Raw genomic sequence first — 25,294 nt, forward strand, 5'->3', positions numbered from 1 at the left:
TTCCATTGTCACTGATCTAAAGAGATGTAGGCCAGTCAAAGTACGTTAGTAAGCAGTCAAAGGAGAATGCTGAAGGGAGGCCCTGGTCTCAGTGTACTACCTGCTGCACTGCTGTGTCATAAGAGCATAGTCATAGGATTTTCCTTGGCCACCACTCTATTAGTGGTGGTAAAGGAAAACATGGATTTCAGATGGAAAGACCTTCAAGGTTCACCCTTTGATTTGCGTTCCCAACCCCAGTTTTGGTGACAAGAGAGAGGCCTTCCGATGGGCAAAGTGCACTCCTTAGACCCAGCAGTGGATGCTTTTATTAATGCTTGGTGCAATGGGTGGTATTCATGTGTAAATAATAAAAAATAAACAAAAACAAAAGACACTTACCTTAAGAAGGCCGGCCTCAATGTTCCTAGCCCGGTGCTTCTTTGCGTCTTCTCTCTCCACCCAATCCAGAAGTTTCTCTCATGCTTTAGCCAGCATGAGAGAAGTGCCTGGATTGGTCTGAGTGGCCTGAAATGCCGCTTCTGGGGACTGGGAGACTGCTGCCATAGTGAAGAGGCTGCCCCTCCTCTGACCTGCCACACTGCCTGTCTGATTTGTTCCTGTAGCACTTTCCATCTCTGTAATCTTGGAAGCCATTTTAGTTTAATCAAACGTTATGTTATTCAGAAACCTTTTGAATAAAATCAATTTAATCAAATAAACCTTGTTGACACCATTTGGACATTGAGGGCACACTCAGTGAACCCAACGCCCTCAACTTCGTTAGCTCTTGTATGTTATTGGCAGAACAATAATACAGTACAATGCAGAAAAGGTTTCAGCTATTAACCTATAATTATTGTAAGACATTGGGTTACTAGTTGAGGGGGCTGAAACCCCCCCTTCTCAAGCACCGACCACGATTCTTCCCAGGGTGAAGTCACACGCAAGCCCTAAATTAACCTGTGCTCAATCTTATCCTGAGGTAGCCTCAGCACAGACCAGTCAGTCTTAATTGAGAGGCAATGTGTAAGGTGCAACACTTCAACCTGTAACACAGTGAAAACACACCACAAAATGAGCCTACAACAGTATTAGAACAATAGAGTATTTTTTAAATAAATAAAGCAAGACAAAAACAACAAAAACGCAATCAGTAGAGTTATTCAATTTGAAAGATTGTGGTAAAAACAGGCCCAAAAGGTGTAAGGCACCAACTCTGGAATTCTGGTTGCACTGGATCGGAAAAAAAGTTCAGGCTGACCCAGATGGAGAGCAGAATGGCCCTCTGAACAAAGTGCCTTCAATACTGGTTTGTTGAGCATTGTGAGGATCCATGTCGAAAATGAACTGCACAGCCAAAGCAATGCCCCAGTTTCGAGATGCAGCATGGCTCTGGTGTGAGGTCCTGTTACATCGAAGATGGTGATCTCAGTTCTGCTTGGGATTGTGTTCTGCAGCAGGAGGTGTGTCTGTTCTGCTGGCTCAACTTTATGTGGGTCTTCTAGTACATTAAATATGCAGCTGGGCATAAGCCAATGTTACCATGTTTTAGGGAGAGAGCACAATGCACTTTAGCACCGTCTAGTAGTGGTAAGAGTACAGACTCCTAAGACCAGCAAAAAAGAGATAAACAAAAATGGAGGAAGAAGACAAAAAGTTGGGTAGAAGACCACCAAAAGGCTGACAGGTCTAACAATTATGTGGTTATTACATGTGTTTTTCTGTTTCTTTTCTACAGAGTTCAAGTCTGACCTGTCAAAAGATATTTGCGGTGACACAAAAGGAGATTTTCAGAAAGCTTTGTTGGCATTAGCCAAGGTCAGTATGCCACTCTCAGGTAATATTGGGTCTCTAAACAAAGCATTGTTCTAATACACCCTTCCTCATTGTTTCTTTTTAAGCACCCAGTTGGATGACTGATCACACCTATTTTCATTTCACTTTAATTTGTTTATTTTATGGGGTGTATTTTGCTTTTCTTGTCAGGATACAATTTCTTTTAACTAGTAATGTTTATTTAGTCACATGTGGTTTGTGTTTTTAAATTTAAAAGCAATTCTGAATTTAAGGCATAGTGATTGAACTTTTTCAGGGTGAGAGGAGTGAAGATACCCGCGTGAATGATGAACTTGTGGATAGTGATGCAAGGGTAAGCATTCCATTCACTGCTTTGTGGCCTTGTTCTTTTAAAAAACAATATGGTTGTCATATTTTCTTGATCATTTATTTAAACTGTGAAGAATGCCACAGGAAAAAAAAACATAACAGAATACGTACTCTGTCTGATGTTATAGACTATGCTTTACTCTTACATGTCTCAAAAGACATCAGTTAGTTATTTAATCTCAAATCCCGAAAGCAACATCTCACTCAACCTATGCCTTATTGTGGCATTTTGCCAAAAGTATATTTGTTCCTGTAATTTTCCCCAAATTACTTAAGATTATTTGCACCTTTCAAAAAATACCACTTACACGTTTGCTGTTTCAGTAATTGTTATCCTGATGTACTTAAATTATAACAGGTGTATTAGCCACTGTACATTTTAATTCTAGTTAAGGACTTAAAGCCTACATTGTGGTAAAGTTAAAGATGAGTTACAAACATGAATATCAACAGCAAAATATAGGTTCAGTTCATAGTAAAAATATTGAAGGCCATGATATCAACTTTCAATAGTTATAAAGGAACATCCAAAACATTGACATCAAAGACATCATGTTTAGAAATATATTAGGTACAAAAATATAGAGCCCAAAAATATAAATAAAAAAGAGATAGTGATTTCAATATTAGACCAAACTAAAAAAAGCTGCACAGCGAGGCTGAAGTGGGAGTCCTAGAGTCATGTTTTCAGTCGTCACTTTAATGGTGGCACAAGAAATGCTGCACTCCACTGGTGACTTTTAACTTAAATCTAAAATATATTAAAAATAGCCACATTACAATTTACAATTACTTTAATAATTTGATGCAAAAAATCAAACTTTTCTCTTACAAAGAAACAAAAACATTATATATACACTAATAAATATACAAATATGTTTCAGTAGAATATCTATATGTATACCACTGTAAAATATATTTTACTTGAAAAATATATTTATTTTTTTAAAAAGCAAGTATATTTATAATTACTTAATGCCTTTAACGCTGGAGCGGGCCTTTAATATCCGGTATAGCCTGCTACAGTGAGCTATAAGACTATATTATGTTACTTTACTAACTCCAATAAAGCAAACATTATAAATAGAAACCAGGGGGAAACCAGAGGGTCAAGTTTAACATTTTAACAAAAGTCCTACACACATTGTGCAAAGAGCATGAAGAATGGGGTAAGGTAGATATATTTTTCTAACTGTGGCCTGCATGTTGTTTGGGGGGGTGGTGAGTGTGACTGAACCAGATTCAGTATTTTAACTTCAGTCCTCCTAACACTGGGTCAAGTATATCTGTTTATGATATTCAGATTTACTGTTCTGCTTCCATTACCCCCAACATTGGGAAAAGTGCATACATTTGGGTGCTAGGAGGTTAACTGTAACACAGGCCCCCAAACAATGTGGAAAGAGTGCATATTTGCTTCTTTAATTTCAGTCTTCCTAATACTGGGGCAAGTGCATATATTGAGCATATTCATATTTACTGTTCTGCTTCCATTACCCCCAACAATGGGGAACATGCCTACATGTGGGGGGCTAAATGTAACTCCAGTCCCACAAATATGGGGTAAACAGTGTATATATTTAGAGGGGTCACTTACAGAGGGAAGTGCATACATTTGGGATGGTCAGATTTACTATTATAAATTCAGTCACTTTAACTTTCGAGTAAGTTTATATACTTGGGTGTTGTTTATAGTATTCTAACCCCAGTGCTACTAAAATTGGGGAGGATACATATATGTACGCAGAGGTTTTTGCAGTTCCAACTTCAGTCTTACTAACATCGAGAATGTGCATGTATTAGAGGGCTCTGATTTACTATTCCAACACAAGCTTAGAGAGCATGGATACATTTGACAAAGGTTTTCAGATTTACTACTGGAACCCTAGCCCCCTTAACACTGGGGAGAGTGCATATATTTGGGGAGGCAGATTTATTATTTTAACTCCAGCCCTATACAGATTGTTGAAAGTGAATACATTAGGGAGGTTTGCTTATCTATTTTACTTCCTGTCTGAATACCATTGTTGAAAATACAAATATTAAGGTGAGAACGTCATTCGCTATCCTAATTAAAAGTAAGCACATTTTTAAAAAGTAATTATTTTGTACAAATTTAAATAATTTAAATAAATTGTTTAGACATAAATTGTATGTGTTTTTAATCGATTATCTATAAAATACCAAACAGTTTTTTTTAAAATGCTTAAGATTATTATTCAAAATATACAAAAAATGACAACCTCACCTCTTCATTTAACAAATGTATTTTTTTAAATAAAATGTTATTGCCTAAAAATAGGTTCCCCAGGGATTTGATTATGACATTGTCCCAGTTGCAATATTATTATGAAATTTAAATTGACTCATTAATTTCAGTTAAATCCTCCAAATGTAAATTAATGGTACAAATATTGACAAACTACTCATTGAATTCTCTCCAAAAAATTAAAAATAATAACAAATGAACACCAATTATTTTTACATTTTTGTTCAATGATTTAATAAAAATAATTACCCAGACAATAGTTTTTGGAAATAATTAACTAGTGTAATAATTGTAAAAATCATATTAATTAATATATCATTCAAACAAAACAGTACTAACGTGGTCCACATTTAATAAAAAGACACAAACAATTGTATATAAAAAACATTTTAAAAATATTTAAAAAAACATTTTACCCACAAATATTAAACAATTAGAATAAAAACTATAATTAACTAAAATTGTAATCATATGTGTTAACTAATGCCTAGGTGAAAACACTAGCCACCCAATCGCCCAATAAAATCCACAACCTTAACAAATCTGAAAAAGTGCATAAAAACAACTGCAATAATATATAAAAAAATAAATGAACATTGATTGTAATTAAATTATTACATAAATATTTATATGATGTTTGTTTGTGACTATAGTTAAATTAATTGCATAAATATTTATATGATATTAGATAATATATAATTACAAAAAAACATTCTCCACCCATTCCCTCAATAAAGCTCACAGCACAGGTCCCAGATCGAACTCTCCCCATGCTGCTGCATCGCACTTGCTCCCCTTTTCTCCTTGCTCTTTCTTGTGTTCTTTTGAGTGCTTCCTCCTTGTTTTTCCCTCATTCTCACTGCTGTATCCTTGCTCCCCCCCATTTTTATGTGCCCTCTCCTTGCTTTTCCCTCATGTTCACTACTTTCTCTTTCCTTTTTCCACTTTTTTGTGAGCCTTCTCCTTGTTTTTCCCTCATTTTTACTCCTTTCTCCTTTCTTCCCCCCATTTTTTGTGTGCCTTCTCCATGCTCCTCCCTCATTTTTTATTGATTTTCCTTGCTTTTTCCCCATTATTTGTGAGCCTTTTCCTTGCTCTTCCCTCATTCTCACGGCTTTCCCCTTGCATTTCATCCATTTTTTGTGTCTTCTCCTTGCTTTTTCCTTGTTTCCACTGCTTTTTCCTTGCTTTTTCCCTCGTTTTTGTGTGCCCTTTACTTGCTTTTCCCTCATTTGCATGCTTTTTCTGAGACCTGTATTAGCCGTGTTTTAAAAATCCTGATTGAAAAAAATAACTCATAAACAAAAATGTAAACATTTACATGTAAACATGATTTGCAAAATCGCTGAAGCAAAACTTCTGTAGTAGTTTCCTTCAGTGGTTTTAACTCAACTTAACAGTTTGTTTTGCTTTAACACAAAATATATTGGGCTTTCCTAAATATGGGCACTCCTGAAGAAATGTATGTAACATAATTTCAAAGACCACAATTACAACCCTGGTGGGCGTAACCGCCGGGAACATGGTTCCATATGGCATGACGGTGGTCTGAGTTGTACTCAGCCAGGGTGGCACTGAACTCAGCGCCGCCTAGCTGATTGTAACTCCCCTTACCGCCAGCTTTTCCATGGTGGTCTGACTGCCATGGAAAGGCTGGTGGTAAGGGTATGATGGGGGCAGCAAGGGAGCCCCTCACTGCCCATGCACTTGGCATGGGCAGTGCAGTGGCCTACCCTACCCAGCACCATCGGAATGCGCACTCTCTGCTTTGCAGAGAGTGCGCATCCCAACGGTGCTTGTTGGCTCCCTCTGTGCTACAATATAGGACTTGGCTGGTCAGCCTGGCAGAGACAATGTAATAGGGCTGGGGGTGAGTGCCACGCGCATGGCGGTGGCATCCTCCCCATGGCATTGACGGTCCCATGCTGAGACCATCAATGTCATAATGAGGGACTTAGATGGAGTGGGATCCAGAGCAAACAGGTGGCACTATTCAAATCAAAAGTTGGGGTTGTCAGAAATAGCACAAAAGGGAGACTATGGTGGTTTGTTTTTCTGGCGATAAATATCAAGAGCATCCCATATTTCCTAGACAAGGAGTGAGACTTCTGAAAACATGTATTGTTAGCACTTCAAACAAAGCATACCCATGCCCATGTTTTAGGAGCTCTTCTTTTCAGTAAGAATCAGTTTGGTACCTATGGCTGTTAGAAGGTCAATGAGTTGAAGGTTAGCAATGGGAAGGCTGTTTATTTGTTGGAATGTGTGGACACCCAGAAGCAAAATAGCAGTATCAATGATAAGGAATGCTTATTCTGCAAAACATGTGGTGTTTGTTTGCCAAAGGGGGCAAGTGTGTTTACAATTAAAAAAAACCATATGTATAATACCCCCCAGAGAAAGGTTACAGTTCCAACAAAGATGTGATGCACATAGCACTAATTTATGAAGTTTTCAAGTCCAATATACAATGTAGAAAATCTATAATCTCATTTATGATAAGGCTGCAGTGATCTTCCCTTAAAAAGAAGAATTCAAAATATTTGGTCATGCAGAAGTGGGAATATCCTTTCCAAACTGTGATTTTAAAATCTTGTTCTACGTGTTAATGGTCTTTCTAGGCACATGTGGATCAGGTGTCAAGAGGAAATTATAAATATAGCCAGGTTTAGTAAAACTACCTAAAGAGGTTGGAGAGCAGGAGAATGTGTGAGGTCTAATTTCCTGATTGCAGATTTTATTTTTAGGAAAGTGTAAGCATCCAGATTAGAAAGATTGTATAATTTGCTGGTCTGCCAAAGAGAGGGTGTTGGCTTGAGTACTGAGATCTCCAATTAGGGCAGCAGTTCCTGAACATTTCAGAACCATGACCCACTTCTTAGAACAGCAAACTTTTGCGACCCCCTAACTTTAATGGACATGAGGAGAGGCAATTTTTTTATGTAACGAAATTCTCATGTAGTAGCACACTGTCATTTACAGACAGCGCATTTTCTGTTGAAATGGCCACTAACTCTGCACTGACACACAGTTTTACTGATAAAACTAAACAGTGCACAAATTAATAATGTGTGAAAATTTGGTTTATGTGAATGTATATCATGTGTGCATCACCAAGTAAATTGTCTTGGTTTGATTTGCTCCTAGTAAAATCTCTGTTTCCAGCATAGTTTAGAATTACAAAAAGTGATGTGCTTCATTTTTGGTTTTCCTAATTGCTGAATGAATACAGTCAATTTACAGGTATCTACATTTTGTTGTGTATTGCAAAAAAAAATTCACACTTTGGTGTACTTCAGCAGGATTGTCACATAATTCACTTTAAAAACACCTCTCAGTTTGCTGTCAGAGCAAAAAAGTAAACACCAATCCCATAAGCAGCAGCTTTTAAGACGACATGTAGCCATTCATATTCACCTCTATTTTTAAAGCTCCAAATGTGAAAGATAAACTAACTATTTAAAGCTATCTTTAGTTATTGCTCAGACTTTCATGACCGACCAAAAAGTGGCTTGTTACCAACCATGGTTCACGACCCACAGTTTTGGAAACACTCAATTAGGGAAATCCCTTTCATTGCCCAAGTGCTCCAGAAGTAATCTTGACAATCTATTCTGACATGTTCATTTAACCATAATGAGGCCAGATCGAATTTGGGAAGTTCATTGGACGTTTCATATCTACTGCAGGTAACATGCCTGCTGTGTTGTGTATAATACATGACAACTGTTTCAAGTTTAGTCAGCTAATATCGAGTATCCTGAGTAGAGCACATACAGGGTGGGACAAAGATCTCTCTCTCTCTGTCTCTCTCTCTCTCTCTCTCTTTCTCTCTCTCTTTATGAGAAACCAAGTAGGTTTAGGTTAACTGCAGAGAACCAACAAGTGCCTTGCCCACCTAAAAAGATCAATTGATATCTTTGGTAGTCTGGAAATTTGACACCTCCATCCATTCAGTCCATTCTGAGTTTTAGAGCAATTCTAGACTTCTTATTTTTTTCAGAGACGCTCCTCTGAGAATTTGTCTATAGTAGTAAAGAAGCCATGTGAGAATTTAAAGGGAAGCATGCAAATCACATAGTTAATTATTAGCAAAAGCATTATCTTGATTGTTTCAAATCTACCCCACTATGTTATAAATTAGTTGACCATTATTGTAATTAGTTCCTTATTCTTGACAATCATGTTATCCTCATTTAGTGTTAGGATTTCTCTAAACTCTTTTCCAAATCATACTCCTAGGTATCTTAAAGCCTTACTTTGCCATTTGAGGACAATGAATGTTTATAGGAAAAACTTTGGGCCAGATTTAAGAAGACCTTAGTGCCAGCTTGTGCCACATTAGCTTATTGTTTTATGCTAATATGGCATTAAGATGGCAAAAACGTGGCGCCATATTTAAAATGTTGCACAATGCACGCATTCCACCACTTTGTAAACCTTGTGCCACATTATGCCTGCACCAGGCATAATGTATGCAACAGGGCATTCCAGCGTTAGGAGGCCCAGAAAAATGGCTCAGTGGAATCTATGAGATTCTACTGAGCAATTTCTAGCATCACCTTAACACCTGCCCAAGGCCGGCGTTAAAATGAGCCTTCCATTGTTTTCAATGGGACTCCTGTCACTTTGCAGGACTAGGGTCAATATTTTTGCCGCTAATCCTGCAAAGCGCCAAAGTAGCGTCAAAGTTTATGATGCTAGTTCCCTTACGTGCGCCATGATGTGCCGTATCATAAATATAGCACACACATGATGGCGTTAGGGAGCACAATGGGGCGCAATCACTTTCAATATGCATGGAACAGCAATATTAGGATCTTCCTTAAATAGCAAACATGATCTGCATAAGCCACCAATTGTATCTTGAGGTAGAAGGGAATTGCTTTAATATCATAATTATTCCTAATCGTTTTAAGAAAGGACTTAATGATCAGTATAAAAAGTAGTGGTGAAAGAGAGCATCCCTGACATGTAGCTTGCAGTAAGTGAAATGTGATTGAAGTGTAGCTTTTGACTTGTACCACAGCATTTGGATTGGAGTAAAGGGCAAAGGACATCTTGACAAAACTGTCTCCTAGACCAAATTTTAAAAAAATGGTTCTCAGGGAGGTCCACATGACGTTATCAAAGGTCTTTTCTGTATCTAAAGCTAGCGAGGCAATGGGAGAGTTGGGAGATTTGGCCCTTTCCTAAACATGACATAAAGTTATTTTGTTATCACAAGCGAGTCAATCCTTGAGAATCCCTAAATGTATTGAGTGTATCAGTAGTCCAAATACTTTTCCAGTCTTGTTGCCAGCAATTTAAAATACATTTTACAATATATGTTTGTGAGCGAGATAAGCCAATACTTTTTTATATCCATTGGATCCTTACCATCTTTTGGTATTACAACAGTTGTTTCAGTAGAGGCTGATACTTGAATCTTGCCCATGTCAGCAAAGTATAGAAATAACGCATGTAGAGGTGTGAGGTGGGTTTGTGTATATATTTTGTAAAACGTGCTTTTAAACCGATCCAGCCAGGAACTTTCCTCATTTTTAAACCAGAAATGGCTTTGAGTATTCGTCTTGTCTGTAAATGACAGTGTGCTGCCACAAGAGGCTTTAATTACATTCACAAATCACCTCTCCTCATGTCCAATAAAGTTAGGTAGGCCACAAAAGTTTGTCATTCTTTGAAGGATATCCCTTGATTTGATATCTGAAGCAAACAGAGATCTTTTTTCTAGGAACTGCTCACATTTTTTGCTGACAAAGACTATTAGATTGACAAAGGTTCTCATAGAATGCTCAAAAATATAATGTTCAAATGGCCTTATAACGTATGGAGGATTTTGTGATTTTATTATTTTTATATTTCAGGCAATTGGCGAGATAGCAATTGCCTTATTGTTTTCAATCATTTCTTCTGCTTTTTTTTTCATAGCAGCCCATTTGTGAGCTTAACCCTTAATATTTTATAATATTAGTGTTTAAGGGTTTTCAAATCAGAGAGGGCGGAAGAGCCTTTAGTGTGATTGAGGTTGAATTTTAGACCTTTAATTTTGCCTAATTTAAGTGTTAGTGGTCCTTTTTATTTTCAGCTGCCATGCGATTAATAATACAAACCTTAATAGTGGTTATAAAGGTGTCCCAGAAGATTTCAGGAGGGATCTCGGCTATCTTGTTTTAATTTAATTTGTGGATAATATCATTCTGTATCGATCGATTCATTTCTTCAATATCTATAACAATGTCATTCAGTCTCCGTTGTCTTGATACGGGGGTAAACACACTTAGGCTCAATTCTAGTGAAATGAATGCATGATCTGAGATCACAATCGGGTCACTTTTTGGAGAAGAGGATTGTTAGAGAAATCATACTTCTGCTAAAAAGTAATCAGTCTTAGAGTACGAATTGTGAAGTTGTGAGCAAATTGTGCAATCTCTAGCTGTGGGGTTGTGGGTCAGCCAAATATCTACTAGGTTATGTGTTTTGCAAAGATTCACAAGTCAGGCATGAGCCCTAATGGACCTGAATTTTACATGTGACAGACGATCAAGAGTTCCATCTGGAGGAAGATTGAAATCTCACCCATTATAACACCATTATTTTGTGAGTGGAATGAGATAGCTTAAATATGGCACATTCCTGCCCTCACGCTTACACACAGTGCAGCAAGGTGCCGTGCTGCATTGAATTTGGGAAATATTGAGAAATATAGACCTTTGTCTTCAAAATTACCTTTCCTTTAATTTCAACCAGTACTTTCTTCATAGTCACCCCTCTAATGCCAACTGGTTGGCCTTCTAAATGTATGCCCCTTCCCCAACAACTCAGGTGTGTTTCTTTGTGGTACGGGGTGGTTCTAGAGGAAAAAAGAAATGTTGGAGGGGTTGCTGTCTCACAACTGTCTGCAACACAGTGAGGACAGAAAGAGGGAGATCATCACACAAGTGCAATGCAAAGATGAAGGAACCCAGAGATTTATCGAGCAGCTGTGGGTTTCTGCTGACTTTTTCAGGGAGTTTGGGGGCAGCACATCCTTTCACATATTCTGGTTAATGAAGATAAAAGAACACTGAAGCAATCTCTCAGAATATTCCTATACAACAGGAGTGAGATGGGGTCCTACATCACATCCTCTATTCTGATGTGCTGAAGGATGACTCCTTCTTCTGAAGCTCATGTACGCTGATTAGGCATCATCATCACTACCTTATTGGTAATCTAATACGCCACCTATCCTGATAGGAAGCCACACTTAAATACTGAGGGCCTGATTCACAAAGCTAAACTTAGGCCCTCATTATGACTTTGGCGGTCCCACCACGAGACCGCCAAAGCCACAGGGAGGATGCCATTGCCATGGGAGGTGACATTCTCTCCTAGCGTATTGCAATGTTCCTGCAGGGCTGACCAGTGAGAACATTGCAATACGTGTTCCCGCAGGGCTGACTGCCGTAAACAATGATGAGCTATTGGCCTTGGCTCCTTTAAGGGAGCCAAGGCACTCCAGCACCCTCAGAATGCACACTATCTGCAGAGCAGACAGTGCACATTCCAACAGCGCTGGGCAGGGGGACCCACCATGAAAAGGCTGGCAGAAAGTGGGGTTATAATCCAGACAATGCAGAGTTCAGCGCTGCCCTGGCTGGTTACAACCCTGACTGCCATCAACACATCGAGAACAATGTTCCTGATGGAGACAGCGGTCTTTTGGCAGGTCTACACGCCTCGTAATGAGACCGCTACACTTTTGTGTAGGTTTACAATTGCTTGCTATTCACAAATTTATGACAGTGTATTTATTTATGAGTGCCAGGCTTACGCACATAAAAAGACCTGTCTGTTTATCTGCAGAGACTCAGTACTCATAACGATGCTACTCGTAAATTCCTTTGTGAGTAGCAAACAATTGCAAACTTATACAAAGTTTATTTACCTTTGTGAATCAGGCCTTTATTTTTCCAGCCAAGTAGTTATGTGAATCTTGTAGAAATTCGCAATTATGATATATTTTGTTCCATTTAGGACTTCCCAGTGACACGGAAAACAATTTGCTCACTGATATAAAGGATAGTTAACTTCTTTACTGTTGTAATTATGTTAGGTTTGTCCTTTTCCTTTCTCGATACGTTAAATGCAATGGAAAGAAACTCATCTACAGTATTTAGAAGGTTGTCTCCTTCTCTCTCTAGTCACATTTGTTAAATCTTCCTGCTGAAAATGATGCCTCTCTTCGCATTGCATTTTTTTAATAAAAAAAGACTGTTTTGTCACCAATGTATTTTGAAAAACAAAGTGTAAGATGCTTTTCCTCTAAAAGGGCGTCAACAGACCAGGGGTAATGTGTTAAAAAGAGGACGAGTGAATTCACAAAATTCTGATGGAGATTTGCTTCTAAGTCTCAAGGAAAAGCTGAGAATGTTTAAAGAATAGAATGTCAGTGAGATTCTGGGAGGGCTGGATTTAATTTCAAAAAGTGTAGTATAAACAGATCCACAATGTTGCTTAAGGGAGTGAAGCCTCAAGGAAGGGAGGAGAAGGAGGGAAGAGATGTTTGGGATAACCCTGGTTAGGGGATTAGCAAGTGGAAAATAGTTATTTGCATTACTATCTGGTATTATGATAAGGCAGCAAATACAGCTATGTAGTTAGATATCTGAGCACGGAATTTTCACCCCAATTTTACAGTACATTTTAGCCGCTAAGACCTGTATTGAATCAAGGACAATATGTCTAAATGATGCACTTATATACAGACCGAGAAATGCATTTTATCGAATTCATACTAAGGAGAAATCTGTTATATTGCTTTGCTTTGAAATAGGCCTTGTACGAAGCTGGAGAGAAGAGAAAGGGAACAGATGTTAATGTCTTCATCACCATCCTCACAACAAGAAGCTTCCCACACCTTCGCAAGGGTAGGTATCAGTGAGATGTCACACCGCAAGAAATCAGGAAATCCATGTGCCACGGGTATTTATGCCCTGGCTGATGTAAGTGAGCGAATAATACAGTTTACAATGTTTAATTGCATGATTACATTCATTAATGTAAAGCAAAAATATTTAAGTTTTCAAGACACATCGCAAATGTACATATGAGCACATTTTAAGAAATATACTTCATAGAAAACACACTGACTGACAACCATTTTTTAACTCAGAAGAACCGATGTACAAAGTGTTTTCGTGGTTGAAATGCTTCTGATTCGCCTAGTCATATGATTTGCAACAACAAACAGAGTTCACAATATACTGAAAGAAATTTGCAAGTTATACAAGTTTTCCTGCTTTCAATGTGCCTTTTGCAACTTATTTCGAACTACAATTATAAGGGCCATGAAAGGAGCATCCATAAAAACAATTGATTGGCTACTGATACTTGGCTTGATGCCAAGATCCTTTCACAAAGTTGAAGATGTGCAAATGGGACAATATTAACCAACCAACTTAGGAAGCAGACATTTCTCCAGGATCCAAGGAAAGCTCACCCCAAACACATACCATGCTTGCCATTTTTAAAAGTAGCCCCTGTTGCTTTTGAAAAATGGTGATCGTTTGCAAATGGGTGGTCGGTGGCCTTCTGTTTCTCGAAGGCCCCCATTCATCCATGTACAGGCACTCGCAAGGTGTAGCAAAGAGCTTTCTTTTTCATACATATTAATGATTGATTAATTCTGCTTCTGTGCTTGTCATTGGATGAGATCATACTACTGCCCCTAATGATCAGGCACATACATTGCAGAAACGTTGTTATGTTTTGTTACTAGCATTTGTTATAGCACGACTCACTCCCAAGGAGTATCTCAGCGCTTTCTGCTCAAGTCAATAATAGTACAATTAAAAACGTCCACATCGTTAAAAGTTTTTGGAACTTCGAAAAACAATAACAGGTGCGAACATGCAAAGAGAGTTTGTTCCAGTGAAATGGGACCAGATAAGAGAAGCATCTGCAACCAAATCTAGATGTGTGTTAAGTAGGGTTTCCTTTGTGTACTTAAGCAGTCTGCTGGGCTGGTAGTGAGGGTCAGACAGCATAGCTTAACAATTTCTTGTTTCCTAATGGGTATAAAGTGCAAGGGCCCATATTTATACTTTTTGACGCTAAACTGCGCTAACGCAGTTTAGCGTCAAAAAATTTAGCGCCGTCTAACGCCATTCTGAAGCGCCATGCGGGCGCCGTATTTTTGAAATGGCGTTAGCCGGCGCTAGCAGACCGGCGCTGCCTGGTGTGCGTGGAAAAAAACCACGTAGACCAGGCAGCGCCGGCGTAGGGGGAAAATGGCGTTAGGGCGTCTTAAAATGGGGCAAGTCAGGTTGAGGCAAAAAAATCGCCTCAACCCGATTTGCGCCATTTTTTTCGACGCCCAGACGCCATTTAAATGACTCCTGTCTTAGTAAAGACAGGAGTCATGCCCCCTTGCCCAATGGCCATGCCCAGGGGACTTATGTCCCCTGGGCATGGTCATTGGGCATAGTGGCATGTAGGGGGGCACAAATAAGGCCCCCCTATGCCACCAAAAAAAATAAAAAAAAATAAAAAATGATACTTACCTGAACTTACCTGAATGTCCCTGGGATGGGTCCCTCCATCCTTGGGTGTCCTCCTGGGGTGGGCAAGGGTGGCAGGGGGGTCCCTGGGGGCATGGGAGGGCACCTGTGGGCTCATTTTGAGCCCACAGCCCCCTTAACGCCTACCCTGACCCAGGCGTTAAAAAGTGGCGCAAATGCGGGGTTTTTTGCCCCGCCCACTCCCGGGCGTGATTTATGCCCGGGAGTATAAATACGACGCATTTGCGTCGCCGTCATTTTTTTAGACGGGAACGCCTTCCTTGCATCTCATTAACGCAAGGAAGGCGTTCACGCAAAAAAATGACGCTATTTGCCCATACTTTGGCGCTAGACGCGTCTAACGCCAAAGTATAAATATGGCGTTAGTTTTGCGCCGAATTTGCGTCGAAAAAAACGACACTAATTTGGCGCAAACGGAGTATAAATACGGGCCAAGGTTTTTAATACAGCCGCAAAAGAAGAACGTGGGAGGGGATTACAAATGAGCCGCACAGCCGTGATTTGCACAACTTGCAATTTGGACAGCAGTGTCATTAGCTGCCACTAGCAATGCATTCCCATAGTGTAAGTGACTCGTAGTTAGTGTCTGAACTAAGGGATTTCTTGAGATGGATGGAAACCAAGGGAAAACCTTTCTTATGAGATGCATTGACGCAAATGCCATAGGTTGCATTAATTTGGTCTTTAATGGATAAAGTTTGGTCAAGAGTTATATGAAGATTCTTAACCACCTGTTTTGGGAAAGGGGCTGGACCAAATTCTGCTGGCCACCAATCTGCTGACCAGATCTCCTGTGCTTTGCGGAACAGCACAATCTCTTGCCAATTAGTTGGAGACTGCTTTTGGTCATCCAATCAGCGATTTCCCTCATGCAGCTTGCAAACTAAGTTTTAACTTTTACTGGCTCGTGACTGCACCTGTGTAATTCGAGGTGAACAACCACATTTTTGCACATGTTCACTTTGTTCGTGAAACATCCCACTATCTCTTAACATGCTCAGATTTTCCCTTTCTTATTTCAACCCTTAGCTACAGTTCATCTTATAGTTTTCCTTAAAAAAAGGAATGAAAATGATATATTCACACCTAAGTTCAAAAAAGTGTTTTTTATTCAATATGTTCTCAGCATATTTATTCAGTTATAGGTTTTTGTGCCTTTCCTCATGCTTGTTCTTGTGTGAGGCATTTAAAAACAGCAGTATACAGTTGAGAATCCCTTGAGCACAGTGCTTAATTTGTGAATAAAAATGTGCCGGTGCTCAAAGCCCTCCTTTGAAACACACGGCTGCTGCAATTGAATGTGCCAGCACAGAATGTGGAGGCAGCTTAATCCTGAAGCCATGTCGGGCCTCTTTAATCTATTTACAGCCACTCCCTGCCGCCCAGCTCAATTTTGCAGCTTTCTGCTTTCTAACTTTGCAACGTTTTTTCTCTTTTCTCTTCCTCCGTCATTCCCATATGTGTCTTTTCTACAAGAGCTCGCAGCAAATGCTTGAGGCAGAAGAATAAGCCCCGGCCCGCAAAAATAAGTGCCGGTGCTCAGCAACAGAAACAATAAGCACAAAATAAGCACTGCTTGAGCATATATGAATTTTTAGATGAGCAGCAATTTTCCTTTCTGAAAATGCGAGCAAACCCAAATAATGATATTTGTATGGCAATATTCATGGTGTTAGTTGTATTCCCAATGCAAAGTAATTGAATGAGTAACGTAGTGCAATGCAAGTTTTCAATGGATATGAACCTCCAGCCTCATATGGGCGAAACTACTTCTATTTCAATATCTAAATGATGTTCAGAAAAACAATTATTTCTTTTAAACACTCCCTGTTCTTTCAAGAAAATGGTTTAGTTTTTCCAATAGTGCTAGAACATTAGAGTCACCAAGAAGTAACCATCTCAACTATGCAAGATTGTAAATGCTGCATTTTAAAACAGAAGCAAACCTCCTGCATCTCGTTAGGTCATGCTATTCATTGACAGAGTGCAAAAGTCGCCATCAAAATAAGTTTGTATCTTTTCATCTGTATCCTTATAGCTGTTTGGTTGAAGAAGTTCTTTTGAGGTGGCATTTTGATACCCATGTTAATTAGATTGATTAGGAACAAAAAGGCAAAAGAAGAGGATATTCCTGGTGGTGAGGGACAGTAGAAAATGTGATGCGATTGCCCACTCTAAATAGGCAAGTAGTTCAGACGGCTTACCTCCGACAGCTCATACTCCCTCAGACTCTTAGAGGACAGTTTACACCGGAAGGAGTACAATTTACTTCACTTGTGTAAGCCTAGCAGCCTGCCCACCTCCAAATTTAATGGGCAGACTCAGAGTTTGGCGGTGAAAGGATCCTTTATCGCCATTGCAATTTCTGCATTTACCTTAATCATTGTCAACTAACATTAATACTCACATACATCTTAATTACAGGCAGGTTATGTTCTACTATAGTAATGCAACGCAGTTTCAAGAAGAGGAAGGCCATTTGATCAAATTTATAATAACTGCATTCTCTTAATCCTCATTTGCTGACCACCCCACTTACCCATTCAAATCATCTCCATTTGCCCAAACTGAGGAAAGAAAATGTCTTCCTTCATTGTGGCAGTACTGTTCATATATTGTTGAGGGAATGATACAATTTTATTTCATTATGATGAAGCATGTCTAGAAATCATACACTGCATCAAACTCTGAGTACTGTTTCACTTGGTTTTAGCTAACTATTTCATGTTTGTATAGTCTTCCAGAGATATCCCACCTATAGCAAACACGATATGAACAAGGCATTGGACCTGGAGTTAAAAGGGGATATTGAAAAGTGTCTGACAGCCATTGGTATGTATTCGTTTTACCTCAAAATTTGATCCCTGAACTAACAAGTATCTTATTGATGCGTCTTCATTTATTTGTGAATTTAGATTCAACAATGTGTCAGTGATAGCATAGGTAAAACCGCAAGGTTGACCTATCCAAGGCCTCAAAAGTCTCCTATTTGCAGCCAAGGAGCTAGAATAAAGACAAGGAGTACAATGAGCATTTAAAGTGAACAGCTTTCTGAGGATTCTATTGCAGTTTTCATGATCCCTGAGATCAGGGATTCAAGAACCTGATTACAAGACCTGAAGTAAAGGGTACCAGCTGTTTCTCCTAACTACAGCTACTTGCCATACATGTATTTATTATTCAAACACATTAACAGTATGGGATAGCCATGAAATGATAATATTGGTAATCTATGTATTTTTATGATGACTTAGGGGTTGCCGGAGGAAGCAGCTGCTCCCTGTAGCTTTACCCAAAGACACCAGTCACTGCCCTTGGCACGCCTGGCACCAGAGATAAAATCATATTTCTGCAACAAAAATATCCATCTGGTTGTGGGCATGAGCAGGCCTCTGTGGGTTTGGGAGAGGTAATGCAGACAATGCTAGTTACATGAGTAGAAGGGGAGGCACTCTGTTCGTACATGTACTTTGCAGTGGTTAAGTGGGCGGCCTCATGGTTTGTGTCTAGCAGGGAATACGTACACACCAGCAGGAATTTATTTTTGCTTCCATCATCTGAGCAGATTTGGTATATGCACAGGTGCTAGACTTTGGGTAAGGTGCATATGTGATTTAATACAGAGGGGAGGGAAGAACAATACATATTGTCTGCTTGCTTCACCACATGGAATAGGAAAGCATGAGACAATGAAATCTATTGGATGTGAAAAAATTACAACAAGGAGTGGTAGTTTAAAATGGGCATCATGTGAAAGCAAATTATGTCATGATGTGATAGCGAGAAACCATAGTATTAATGCCATTTTCAACCTCCATGGAGCCTCTTTCAAGGACCCACAGGAATCATAATTTGGGTGTGAATCTGCAGCAGGATTCTGAATATCGTGGTGATTACAACACCCTTGCATTTTTGTGAGCATTTTTGTGAGCATTTTTAACCAGGTAAAACGTGGTGCAGTTTGTTTAGGACAAACCACAACTATTCCAAGTATCGAACACCAGAACGTGGGCAAACATGCAATATTGCTACAACATCCCCTATTCCAATGACAAAATCTTATAATCATAACCGTGTAAACATAAATTGTGTAGCATCAGAAATGGTAGATATGGCTTTACAGTACCAACATTTTTCATGTGCTAGAATGAGGCCCTCTAGATGTCATTTACCAGAGCTTCGAAGGATCACTGGTAATGCCAGTTGGGCTGGTTTTAAAGTGACAACATATCCAAACACAAGTATATACGAGTGCACATTTTCTATGCTTGTTTTATTCATTGTTGACTGGTAGGTGAATGTTTGCATTGTTAAGCATTCCGTCTATCATCTGTTCTATTTGCATTTTTCGCTCCAAGTGGGAAGAGTATACCCAGACGCGGGTCCCGTGCACACTGCGCCACTGGATTTAGGCTAGTCTAGTTGATGAAAGGTGATACCCTGAAACCGGTTCTAGGATGCTTGTTTCCAGTCCAGGAATGACCTGGCTTGGCAGTTCAGGCTGGACTGTTCCCATGAGGAACAGGGTCAAGACTGATTTGCATATTGCTGGGTCCAAACTGGGGTGGTGTGGTGAGCAAAAGCAATGATGAATTAAACCCACATCTTGGTGACTGGGGGGATGAATGTTTGCATTGTTCAGCATGTTCTTTTTGCATTTGTCACCCCAAGTGGGAAGGGTATGCCCAGACGTGGGTCCCGTGCTCACTGTGCCACTGGATTCAAGCTAGCCTAGCTGATGAAGGATGATTCCCTGAAATTGGTCTTAGAATGCTTGTTTCCAGTCCAGGTAGGACCTTGCTTTGCAGTTTGGGCTGGATTGTTCCCATGAGGAGCAAGGTTGTGTCTGATTTGCATATGGCTGGGTCCAAACTGGGGTGGTGTTGTGAGCAAAAAAATGATGGATTAAACCCAGATCTTTGTGACTGGGGGGTGAATGTTTGCATTGTTCAGCATTCCGCCCATCATCTGTTATTTTTGCATTTGTCACCCCAATTGGGAAGGGTATGCCAAGACGTGGGTCCTGTGCTCACTGTGCCACTGGATTCAAGCTAGCCTAGCTGATGAAGGGTGATATCCTGAAACCAGTCCTAGGACGCTTGTTTCCGGTCAAGGGAGGACCAGGCTTGGCAGTTCGGGTTGGACTGTTCCCATAAGGAACAGGTTCAAAACTGATTTGCATATGGCTGGGTCCAAACTGGGGTGGTGTTGTGAGCAAAAAAATGATGGATTTAACCCAGATCTTTGTGACTGGGGGGTGAATGTTGGCATTGTTCAGCATTCTGTCCATCATCTGTTTTTTTTGTTTTAATCATGGAGCACAGCATGAAGCATAAGGGTTTGACTTCTTTCATAGCTCTATACCACAGCTGGTAAGTTGTCATGAGCATGTTTTCCGTCCCATTTCCTTGGATAACTGCATTCAATACCCGAGCAAACCCTGTTCTTTCACTTGAAATAGGGTCCTCAGGCATACAGCAAACAGTAGCACGTCCCAGGTAGTAGAAGCCTATGGAAACAAAAATGCATTTCTGGTCTCAGGTGGGAAGGTCCTGGTCTGGCAGTTGGAAGCAAGAGCTGATTCACCGTTACCCCAGTACAATTAAGTGGATGTGACATGCAGCACTGTGAACATATGTGCCAGAGCGATTGGAGGGTAAAAGACATTACAGTCATACATGAAAGTATCCTACTTTTGCTTCACTAACACATGACTTCCATTGCTTGAAATAAGCCACCATCATAAGGGAATGGAATGCACCAGCTCACTACACACTTGTAAATCATGCACTTCTGTGATGTATGCACAGGCCGTGCCAGGTGGTGCTTAGGGCTGATGGCACCTCACAATGAAGGAGAAGGCAGCACTTTGCTAAAAAAATCTCTGGTGAGTGCTACAGATCACTGCTGCTGCTAGAGACACCCACCTCTTCTGCTTCCACTGTCAGTGATCTTAAGAGAACATACCACCTCACCATATGCATGCAGAGCTTGCTGTAGCATATTTCTTCACAGGATTATGCTTGTACGGGGTCAATGGACCTTTTCAGCCAGTAATAAAGGAGTGGAGACAAAAGGCCAGGCTCGGCACGTCCTTTAGGGTGGAGGCGCCACACCCCCCCACCTTTTGCCCCTCATGAAGAGTGTCTGTCAGGCTGAACAAAGGTCAGCCTGACAGACACACTTCATTTTCAGCTCACACAGCCAGGAGTTAGACATGCATGATTTGTGCAGACTCCTGGCTGCCTGAGCTGAAATTTGCCTGGCTGAGGAGGTCACAGCTCCTATGGGCGTTACCTCCTCAGCTCAGCAAAGGTGCCACAAGGCCCTCCCCTGGGTGACGAGGAAAGCGTCACCCGTTGTCTTCGACATTGGTGCTTCAGGTTTAAGCCCTGAAGTGCCCAGGGTGAGTGTCAATCAGTGACACTTCGTCACAGAGTGGGCTGGAGTCACCAGTCTCACTGAACCCATCCCACTCTGTGATGAGGCTGGGACTGCTGCCTTCTCTCATTGTCTGGGGGAAGGCAGCAGTTCCAACTCTCCTGGGACCTCGAGTCTGAAGGTAAGTGTGTATGTGTGATGTTTTCAAATTAATGTTTGGTGCGTGCGTGCATGTTTGAATGTTATGAGTGTTGTTAATGGATGTGCGTGCATGTGTGTGTGTGTGAAAGAATGAGCGTGTGTGATCTTTTAAAATAAATGTTTGGTGCGTGCATGTTTGAATGTTATGAGTTTTAATGGATGTGCGTCCGTGTGTGAAAGAATGAGTGTGTGTGTGTGTGTATGAGATTTTTAAAATGAATGTTTGGTGCGTGCATGTTTGAATGTTATGAGTGTTGTTAATGGATGTGCGTGCGTGCGTGTGTGAAAGATTGAGTGTGTGTGAACTTTTAAAATGAATGTTTGGTGGATGCGTGCATGTTTGAATGTTATGAGTGTTGTTAATGGATGTGCGTGCGTGAGTGTCTGTGTGTGAAAGAATGCGTGTGTGTGTGCTTCCCGCCTGCCCCCCTCCCGCCTAAAGCTGCTGGCCTCCACTGCAAATGGCGCCAAAACTTTACAATCATTTAGCAACACAATTGAAACTCCAAGCTGAAATAATGGTTTTTATTACAGGTTAATGTTCAGAGTGATGAATATAATTCTCAAAACAAAACTATAAAGATACAGAATCATGATAGGTTACCTGAGCCTCCTAAGAAGTTCAGACGGACGAACATAAAAAATACCAAGCACTCAATAGCAGCTACACACAAAAGCAATACAAAAGTTTGGAAAAGAGGAAACCAAAGATATCTAATCCTGTTAATCATTAAGTCCCTCTAAGCCTGCAATTCCTAGTAACCTGGGTAACCATGGGCAATTGGAAAACCTATGAATTAATAAAACCATTTAGCATGTGATGGGGCAAACACGTAGGCAAAAAAGACAAAAAGCACAAAAGGGCAAAACTAATATGGAAAAAAAAAATCTGAGGAACCAAAAAATTAAGTTTGACAAGAAGTAGGTAAAACTGGAAGGCATCAGCATTTCAGAAGGTCGGTCAAGATTCTTCTTCTCTGGATCAAAAGAAAATCTTTCTAAGACTCTGCAAGGCATTTCAAAGGAGCAAAGGGTAAAGCGGGTTATACCTCTCAGAATCTAAGGGGTTCAGCAAGCAGTGAAGAATAGAATAGGGAAATGTGCTCTGTGGGATATGGAGTAGGAATTTACAGCAAATCCATTTGGGGAACTTTATATGAGAGTTTATAGGGCAAAATGATTCGCCCATCCATCACTAAACATTTTCTGCACAGTCACGAACCAGGGCCTTTCAGGCCTCACTTAGGCTAATGCAAGTGAATTAAAACAGCACATTAATTTATGCCTTTAATATACATGTGCCACTGGATTCAAGCTAGCCTGGCTGATGAAGGGTGAAACCCTGAAACCGGTCCCAGGATGCTTGTTTCCGGTCCAGGGAGGATCTGGCTTGGCAGTTCGTGCTGGACTGTTCCCATGAGGAACAGGGTCAAGACTGATTTGCATATGGTTGGGTCCAAACTGGGGTGGCATGGTGAGCAAAAGAACGATGGATTAAACCCAGATCTGTGACTGGGGGTGAGTGTTTTGTTCAGCACTCCATCCATCATCCTTTTGTGTTGCTAAAGTTGTCCTAAGTGGGAAGGATATCCCCAGATGTGGGTCCCTTGCTCACTGTGCCACTGGATTCAAGCTAGCCTGGCTGATGAAGGGTGAAACCCTGTTGTTTCCGGTCCAGGGAGGACCTGGCTTTGCGGTTCGGGCTGGACTGTTCCCATGAGGAACAGGGTAGACACTGATTTGCATATGGCTGCGTCCAAACTGGGGTGGCATGGTGAGCAAAAGAACGATGGATTAAACCCAGATCTGTGACTGGGGTTCAGTGTTTGCATTGTTCAGCACTCCGTCCATCATCCTTTTGTGTTTAATATACATTTAGCATTCTAAACAAAACATTCAATATTAACAAGCTACCAAAAGTGTTCATGCTACAATAAACTCAAAACAAAAATACTCTGTTAACCCTTTCATGTGACTGTATGGTAGAACTACATTCTTTACATTTGTATGCCACTTATAAAACATTTCTTCCACAAAAGCATCTGTTATTGTTTTAATGCAGACTGTTAATTTTCATCAAGAATTATAACATAACAACAAATTAATTCTTTAAATCTGAAGTTAAAATGCTATACCTGCTTTTCAACTATTGACCTCAGGTGAATGCATGTTAATATCGCTTGTCAGTGGACCACTTTACACCTCAACTATTAGTACTTCGATTAATCATAAAACATAAATTGTCAGGCATAGATTATCAATTTGACATCAGGGACAGTACTATCATTTTTGCTACATGAAGCAAGCTTCAAGGGAGACTGCCTGTTGTTTCACTTGTGCAGAAAGTGAGGCACACGCAAACAAGGGCAGGCTCCTGAGGGAGAAGGATACTGTGGTAAACCCAAAGCAAGTCCTGTGGTAGCCGCGGCCAGGGCAGGTAGGTGGAGCAGATTGATCATAAAGTGGAACAAGGCAAGTGTGGCCCATAAGGACGGAGCAAGACAAAGGGTAGCAGCTGCAGAAGTATGCAGGTGGACTAATTTCCATACTCCTGATGTAATTTAGAAAATGTAAACATATACCAAATCCCATAAGCTGATCCAAAATTTGATGGACAGATAATGAAGCCAATGTCTGAAGGAGACTCCCACAAACAAGTTAGTGATTGATGAAGGGTGGACAAAAGCCCCTTTTAGGTCTGGCTCTAGCCGAGACATTTTGTTCTCTAATAAAATATATGTACAATATGCTTGTTGAAAGGGTCTTTCAGTCAGTTTTCTTTATCCATTGGTCTGTTGGTGTGTTATTCACCTTTTGCTTTTGCCCACTGCAGCGTACAACGTGGGGAAAGTGGTCAGCCCACTCAGCCACTGGATAACTTCACTTTGAGTGACTTCATTTTGCTCTTTCACAAGGAGCATATCCACACACAAGCTAATTTTCCTATGTTTCATTTATATTAAATGTATTGCTTTGATGTTGCCTTTGTGTTTAGAGTCTGATGTGACCACAGACACGTTTTACTCTTTATAAGTTCCTGTCTCCTGCCAATGCTGTTGTAAATGCCTCACGGAGTGTCCAGAGTTTAATGTTTGATGGTTGATATTTCACAGCATAAAAATGGTATCCATTTAAATCTGTTCGGTAGTGTTATTGAAATCTTCAAAATTATACATGTGACTTCATAAGCAGACAATTCTTCATAACTCATTTATTGTGTTCTCAGTTTCAACAATGGTTCTTTAATGAACCTAGCTCAGGAAGAAAACCAGGCTTTATTGTGTTTAATTTGCAGCACTTGTAACACTTTTGTATTGCCATTTTTCTTTTCTTTTCTCTTCTTTACTTTTCTTTTCTTGTCTTGTCTTTTCTTTTCTTTTCTTTTCTTTTCTTTTCTTTCTTTCTTCTTTCTTTCTTTCTTTCCCTTTTCCTTCTTTCTTTCCCTTATCCTTGCTTTTTTCCTTCTCTCATTACTCTCTCCTTCCTTCTTTCCTTCTTTTCTTTCAATTTTTGATTCCTTTATTACTTTGTTCTTTCATTCTTTCTTTTATTTTTTGTTGCATTCTTTTTTTTAACTGTTTTCCTTTTTAGTTTTTGCCTTCTTTTTTCTTTCTTTCTTTCTCTCTCTCTCTCTTTCTTTCTTTCTTTCTTTCTGACAGCTAATGGCACACCAATGGGCTTTTTTAGGTCTGTGTTAGCCAAAACTTTTTGATTGTATTAAAATTATGTG

The 25,294-nt window shown here is 40.1% G+C and overlaps 1 protein-coding gene across 1 annotated transcript in view; it reads left to right on the forward strand.

The window, feature by feature from the left end:
- The window catches only part of LOC138287994 (annexin A1-like), a 191,856-nt gene that overhangs the window by 152,484 nt on the left and 14,078 nt on the right, over positions 1 to 25,294 (forward strand). The window contains exons 7-10 of the mRNA XM_069229084.1: positions 1,721 to 1,800; positions 2,075 to 2,131; positions 13,236 to 13,329; positions 17,719 to 17,814. Of these exons, the coding sequence (XP_069085185.1) occupies positions 1,721 to 1,800; positions 2,075 to 2,131; positions 13,236 to 13,329; positions 17,719 to 17,814 (327 nt within the window). The remainder of the gene's footprint in view (positions 1 to 1,720; positions 1,801 to 2,074; positions 2,132 to 13,235; positions 13,330 to 17,718; positions 17,815 to 25,294) is intronic.

This window comes from Pleurodeles waltl, chromosome 1_1 (genome assembly GCF_031143425.1).
Source record: "Pleurodeles waltl isolate 20211129_DDA chromosome 1_1, aPleWal1.hap1.20221129, whole genome shotgun sequence".
NCBI classification, from domain to species: Eukaryota; Metazoa; Chordata; class Amphibia; order Caudata; family Salamandridae; genus Pleurodeles; species Pleurodeles waltl.